Source organism: Gloeophyllum trabeum (genome assembly GCF_000344685.1).
Source record: "Gloeophyllum trabeum ATCC 11539 unplaced genomic scaffold GLOTRscaffold_00016, whole genome shotgun sequence".
In the NCBI taxonomy this organism is placed as follows: domain Eukaryota; kingdom Fungi; phylum Basidiomycota; class Agaricomycetes; order Gloeophyllales; family Gloeophyllaceae; genus Gloeophyllum; species Gloeophyllum trabeum.
The window spans coordinates 85,824-92,645 of record NW_006920425.1 but is presented as its reverse complement, the minus strand read 5'-3'; the positions used below and the strand labels follow the sequence as shown (position 1 = coordinate 92,645).

The following is a 6,822-nucleotide window of genomic DNA, read 5'->3' as shown; positions in this document are numbered from 1 at the left end:
TGCTTGCTTAGCGTCTCGTTACAAAGCTATCGCTCCTCGGGCTTCAAGCTAGCACTGTTGAACGTTGAACTTCAACTCAGGGAATGCTGCGGCTTGTGTACTTCAGGAGTCGTGCTGCTGGGTATGACCCGTGCAGGAGATTATCAATCTTGTCTCGCGCGTCCTCCACCTCAAGTGAATATGAACACTTCTACCGGTACACCTCGGGGCGGTGGATACACAACGAGGAAGCCCAACTAGCTGCCAGGTACACCAGGTTCAACGTTGACGCTCTCAAGAGCATCGCTGTCTCTGCTGGGCATGCGGACTCTGTTACGCGTATCGTCAAACTGGCAGAAGGGGCATACAACAAGGTCTTCCTGCTAACACTCGACAACTCAAGAGAGATCATTGCGCGCATCAAAACGCCGCATGCGGGCCCAGCGCATCTCGTGACCGCGAGCGAGGTCGCGACGATGGATTTCGTCCGCAGTCGTCTAGGTGTACCTGTGCCGGCTGTTCTCTCATGGTCATCCCATAGCGAGCAGACTCCCGTGGAAGCGGAGTATATAATCATGGAGAAAGCCCCGGGCATTGAGGTCTCCACCGTCTGGGACAAGCTTTCGAGGAGGCAACAGAGGGAGCTGGTGATCAACTGGTTGGAGATCGAGAAGCGCCTCATGGCTCCCATATCCGGAGGGTATGGCAGCTTATATTACAGAGCCGACGTGGATCCATCTCAATCCCTAAATCTGTATCCCAACGACGAGTACCAGTCCGATTTTGTGGTGGGGCCTTCTGTCGAGAGGCCTTTCTGGTCCGACGAACGGTCAAGCATGGACGTCGATCGTGGTCCTTGTACGCACGCCGACTGCCTTGCGTTCGTCTTTGGCTGAACATCCTGTTATCTAGGGGAGGACCCCTTGTCATACGTGCTCGCCGTGGCGAACTGCGAACGGCGCTGGATAGAAAAGCACGCCGTCCCCGCCCAGGAATCCGGCCTCTTCGACCTGCCAGTGCACCTCCGCCAGCCGCGCGCCCACCTATCCCTCTTGGACCGCTACATTGCCGTCGCCCCGTATCTGGTACCCCAGGACCCTCCGCTGCTAAGACCGCTCCTCTGGCACAACGACGTGCGCTTCGCGAATGTGTTCGCGTCAGAGGAGGCGCTGGCTCGCGGGGAGGTGCAGATCACGAGCGTGATAGACTGGCAGCATACGACGCTCCTTCCTTTATACCTGCAAGCGTACGTACCCAAAATGTTCCGGTACCACGGCACCACGGTCCTGCCTGCTGGGGACCAATTGCTCTCTTTGCCGGAGAACCTCAATACTTTAGATGAGGAGGACCAAGCCACCGTCAAGGCGGATGTGTACCGCGGCAATCTGCATAAACTGTACGAAATCTACTGTGCGAGGATCAACCCCGAGTATCATAAAGCGCTCACCCTGGCGACACGAGAGTTGATTCACTACCCCGTCAAGTTCTCCGCGAAAGTGTGGTCCAGCACGTTCATGCTCCTGCGCGAGTTCCTCATGCGCATAACCGCGCACTGGGACGCCATCGCCCCTGGCGCAAGCGTGCCCTGCCCCATCAGCTTCACCGAGGAGGAGAGGCAGGCGCACCTGGAGGAGCGCGAGGACTGGCAGCGCGCGCAGGACGGCAAAGACGGGCTGGATCGCATTCTGGGGGTGGACGCCGACGGATGGGTGACCGAGGAGGGGTATGAGGAGGCGGTGAGGAGGAATTGGGAGCTGCAGGAGGGATATGTGCGCATGGGCGCGGAGGATCCGGAGAGGGTGTTGCGGAATTGGCCGTATCGGCCGAGATGAAGTTGCCCCACGATGCCGCTGCAATAATGACTCGCCGCCTTCGTGATGGGCGAAGGCTTGTCCGGGTTTCTCTCGCACGCCGGGGAAACCCCCACAAGTGCCATCCTGCTCGAAGGGGGATGTTCGCAAAGAGACAACATCAGTCGAGAACTCGAGTACAATAGTACACCCATAGGCAGGGAACTTTTCTCCTCCTTCTTGTCGCTCACCAACATCTGGCTATCTACTCTCGATCGGGAAGTTTATTGTAAATATTATTGGGATCCGCGCGTTCTTCCTCGACAGTAGGCAACTTCTTCACCACCCTCGCCGGTGCGCCAATCGCGACAGAATACGGTGGTATGTCCTTCGTGACGACGGAGCCCGCACCAATCGTGCACCCGCGCCCGATGGTGACGCCGGGGAGGATGATGGCGCCGCCGCCGATCCAGCAGTCGTCCTCGATGCGCACGGGCAGGCCGTACTCGACGAACTTGATGCGCGAGAGGACGGAGGTGTCGTGCCCTGCGCAGTAGATGCTCACGTTCGGCCCGCACTGGACGCGGTCGCCGATGACGACGAGGCTGACGTCCAGGACGGTGAAGCTGCGGTGAGTCAGGATGTCAGGCGGCAGCACGCAGACGCGACTGGGGGCCGCACTTGAAGTTGAAGAAGCAGTTTTTGCCGATGATGGTGTTGCACCCGTAGTCGGGGGTGAAGGGCGGCTCGATGAAGGTGCCCGGCCCGACTCTGCCGAGCATGTTCTGCAGGAGGAGCTGCTGGGTGTGCGCTGTTCGTCGACGCTGAGTGTGCTCGGATCAAGATGGTTGAATTCGTACGCAGTACAGCGTGCTGTGTGACGGCCCTCCAGCAGTTTAGGATGCAGGGGATCATACCTACATAGATCGAAGGACGAGGTCAGCAAATATTCAGTCGATGCATGCTAACACGAACAGCATGCCAGAAATCATCTTCTCATATTCTTCGCACCATGGCGTTCCCTTGAGGTTACGCGCTAGCTCGATAAGTTTCTCGTCTTTCTCCTTCCTGTAGCTAGCCATCGTTGCAGGAGGAGGATGCCCGGTTAAATATCGGCGTTTACCCCACACTGTGCAGATGTCGAGATGTCTATGTTTTGACTCGGTCACATGACGTCAACAATCGACTTCAGTCCCAGTTCACTTGCAACGATGTCTGCTACACCTGCGAGGAAAGTTGCCATTGTCACAGGAGCCGCTCAAGGAATTGGCAGGGGCATCGCAGTCCGTCTGGCCTCGGACGGCTTCGACCTTGCTATCAACGATATTGCAGCGAACGCCGACAAGCTGAACGATGTGCTGAGAGACCTGACCGCTCACCGCATACAGCAGGAGCAACGAGTCGTTATTGTCGTCGCAGATGTCAGCAACGAGAAGGAGGGTGAAAGATCTGATAGACACCGTGGCTAACGAGCTAGGCGGGCTTGACGCGGTGAGCACGGGATCCCGACGGTACATCTGCACTGAGACCGACGATATCCGTTCGTAGATGGTAGCCAATGCGGGTGTCGCCGTGAATAAACCTATCCTCGATAGTGAGGCCTCTCCCCGACTTGCTACGCATCAGGTTTCTCAGAGGGTATTCCAGCGTCCGCCGATGAATGGGACCGCCTAATGAGCATCAACGCGAAGGGGACCTTCCTCTGCTACAAGTACGCTGCCGAGCAGATGATAAAGCAAGGGAGAGGCGGGAGGATTGTAGGTACGTCAGCCCTTCTAGGCGTATCAATCTTGGGCTGTATGCGCTAGACTAGCACTGAAATCGGTCTCACACAGGCGCGTGCTCCATCGTCGGAAAGAAAGGTACCATCCCGCACGACCGCAGCTACATATGCATCTCACCCCTTCTCCCCCATGAATCCTGAATTCCAGGCACGCCCGAAGCAGCGGCGTACTCCGCGTCCAAATTCGCCGTCCGCGGGCTCACCCAGAGCGCAGGTAAATCCTGCTGACCCTCTATCCATGCACGCTCATTACTTTCACTCCAGCTCAGGAATGGGGAAAACACGGCATCACCGTGAACGCGTACGCCCCGGGACCCATAGACACCGATTTCCGTACGTCCGCTCACCACTCACCGAGTCGATCCTCACACATCCTTTCAGTCGCAAAGTTCGACGAGTACCACACCTCCAAATCCGGCGCTCCCAAGGGCTCCTGGCGCGAAGCGGTACGCGTCCTCTTCCCTCTCCTTCCAGCGGACTGAGATTACTGAGAACCCATATATCCACAGCAAAAGGCCACCACCGCGACGGGAACCCTGGGCACGCCACAGGACGTCGCGGGCCTGGTATCCTACCTCGTCTCGGACGCTGCCAGGTTCATTACCGGGCAGAGTGTGAGTAATTCTTCCGTTCTACCCTGAGCTGTGTCTTGGGTGGGTCGGGAAGTTGGATTATTGATTGTATATGATGCAGATTATTATTGATGGTGGGGCGGTGTTTGATTAAGGCGCCGCCGCTCGACGAGGAGAACATTGAAAGCAGGGAGGCGGGGAGTGGTCTCAGTGTCGGTATGGATGTATCGTACGAGATACGCGGGGGTGTGTATCAGGAATTTGTTATTGTACTAACAGGATGTAGCATGAAATTTCCATTTCGCTTGTGAGTGATTCATGTTTTGCATTGTCCCGGCCTGACTGTCGGCTACTGATCGTCTGCTACATAGATGCATTCCTTTTCTACCATCCGTTTACGGATCGCAGTGGACGCTATATGCACGCGGGACATGGTGCCCCTGTTAGTGTCCTCAGCCATGCAATCACGGTTTCAATCACGACTGACTGCCCAGGCCGCGTCAAGCCTCTCCCGAATGATTCCAATTCTAATTTGGTCTGGCACGCCATACCACCTTGTAGCATCCTGCCAGCCACCCGCAGACGAGGTATATAGCGGCGAGCTCTCCTAATGCAATGCCAGCTTTTCCCTCGAGGTTTAGCTATTTCCTGTTCGTCGTCATTTGTCGGTCTTTGCTATGGTTGCTACTATCCGATCGGTCGTACGGGCTGTGAAGGACCGAGGATACGGGAGGAAGGCTGCAGACTACCATGACAAGCAGGAGGGCTCAAAGGATGTACGTACCCTCCATATATGCGTCTGCATCGAAGCTGACCTGGATGAAAGTTCCCCGGACGACGGAAATATCCCGGCTCTCCACGCACCGCGTATCAAACGCCCGGCATCGACGAGGTGTGCGAAAGAGATGCATGCTCCCTAGTTCGTCTGTCAGTCTCATATCACCCTTGCCCCTACTGACCGCAACCCAGTCACCCGCCCGTTCCCCTACCCTCTTCGACCCCGCTGAGTTCCCACCCAGCCCCACGCCCACCCTCTTCACCCCCTCCGCCCCCTCCCCTGCGCTGTCCCTAGCGTCCTTCGCCTGCACCGCCCGCCTCGGCAAGGGCGCCTCCGGCGTCGTCTTCTCCGCGCGGCACCGCGCCTCGGGGCGGCTCGTCGCCGTCAAGCTAGTGAAGAAACACATGGAGCGCAACGTGTGGGTGCGCGGGGAGCAGGAGGCGCTGAGACGCGTCGTGGGCGTGCGCGGGGCGGTGCAGATGATGGCGAGCTTTGAGGAGCGGGAGGGGTTTTGTTTGGTTATGGTGAGTGCTGCGTGAGGATGGGTGGGTGTGCGGGGGTGGGGGGCTGATGCGGGTTGTTTGGGCGTAGGAGTATTGTCCTGGCGGGTCGCTCGCGCGAGAGCTGAGGAGGGTGAAGCGGCTCTCTCCTTCACGCGCTCAATTTATTACGGCTTCTTTAGTACGTTCTCCATCTTATCATCTCCCAAGTGCTTTCAAGTCCTGACCTCTCCTCACGTAGATTTCAACCCTTTCCGAGCTCCATGCACTGCGCCTCATCCACCGCGACATCAAGCCCGGCAACGTCCTCTTCTCCGCAGACGGCGCCGTCGTCCTCGCGGACTTCGGGCTGTCAGTCGCGTTCGACGAGTACGACGAGGAGGAGAAGGTCAGCGGGGACGCGGGGACGTGGGCGTTCATGGCGCCGGAGATGTTCGTCGGCGAGTCGTATGGTTATGAAGTGGATTTTTGGGCGGTCGGGGTTCTTCTATATTTGATGCTTTTTGGCAAGGTACGTTTGCGTACCGTATGTTGATAGCTCGTACTGAGTCTCTATCGTTCGTCAGGTTCCATTTGGACGTCGGGCTCGCTATGTTGAAGACTTGGTCAATTGCATAATGCAGGACCCCCTCTATTTTGGTCACACTCGTGTAGATGCCAAAACGCAAGACTTCCTGCAGAAAGTGGGTAGCCCCCCCTGTTAATATTAACATTACACCTCATTAATTCTGACCCTGTCTTTCCCAGATTCTCAATAGAGATTCAGAACGACGATTAACTCGCGTCGAAGATATCAAAGCGCATCCTTATTTTGACAACATGTGAGATAAATGACTCTCAATACTGCTCTTATGCTGACATTTGAGACAGCGACTGGAACATGTTCCATGGTCCTACTTCTCGCTCACCGGCCATTCATGCTGATTCCCGCGCGCAGCTGGACTCGGAGTACGTGGCATTCGATGACGTACCCTCACTGCCGTTCGCTGTGGACGGAACTCCTTGGGACGGGCCCGAGTATCCAGATTTCCATTACGTCTCCCCGGAACTGGTGCCTCTGGCGAAGTACGAGGCTGACTCTTCGAAGGCTATCACCATCCCACATCACCATTTTCCCACAAAATCCGAATCCATTGCCCGGCATGGACGTGCAGATGGAGATAGGCGGAGACGTAGGAAGTGGTACAAACCTTTCCCTATGTAACATCGAACGCGCCACCATGATGGAACCAGAGATTTCCCGCAGACGTCAGGGACGGGCATTTCGCGACGCGCTGTGTCTGAGGCCTTCAAGATGATTTGGGCGACGGTCTGAAGATATGGATTGAGACAGCATCGGACTACAACACATTAACTACTTTGCTACAAGGGGGGTAAACAGCGGATAGGGTAAATAGGGATTACAAGCTTATAGATACGA

The 6,822-nt window shown here is 56.6% G+C and overlaps 3 protein-coding genes across 3 annotated transcripts; all 3 read left to right on the top strand.

Moving 5' to 3' along the window:
• Positions 1-83: 83 nt before the first annotated feature.
• Positions 84-1,811, top strand: GLOTRDRAFT_81344 (uncharacterized protein; the record flags this gene model as incomplete). The annotated part of the gene is made up of 2 exons (XM_007872020.1): positions 84-837; positions 892-1,811. The coding sequence occupies 2 exons, from the start codon at positions 84-86 to the stop codon at positions 1,809-1,811; spliced, it is 1,674 nt and encodes a 557-aa protein (XP_007870211.1).
• Positions 1,812-2,980: 1,169 nt separating this feature from the next.
• Positions 2,981-4,278, top strand: GLOTRDRAFT_141045 (short chain oxidoreductase; the record flags this gene model as incomplete). The annotated part of the gene is made up of 10 exons (XM_007872019.1): positions 2,981-3,209; positions 3,247-3,260; positions 3,318-3,363; positions 3,417-3,530; positions 3,605-3,631; positions 3,701-3,766; positions 3,817-3,885; positions 3,934-3,998; positions 4,062-4,166; positions 4,246-4,278. The coding sequence occupies 10 exons, from the start codon at positions 2,981-2,983 to the stop codon at positions 4,276-4,278; spliced, it is 768 nt and encodes a 255-aa protein (XP_007870210.1).
• A 523-nt stretch (positions 4,279-4,801) lies between these two features.
• Positions 4,802-6,606, top strand: GLOTRDRAFT_133081 (kinase-like protein; the record flags this gene model as incomplete). Its single annotated transcript, XM_007872018.1, has 8 exons — positions 4,802-4,900; positions 4,951-5,043; positions 5,094-5,426; positions 5,494-5,583; positions 5,644-5,913; positions 5,969-6,085; positions 6,150-6,223; positions 6,273-6,606. The coding sequence occupies 8 exons, from the start codon at positions 4,802-4,804 to the stop codon at positions 6,604-6,606; spliced, it is 1,410 nt and encodes a 469-aa protein (XP_007870209.1).
• Between the last annotated feature and the right edge of the window lie 216 nt (positions 6,607-6,822).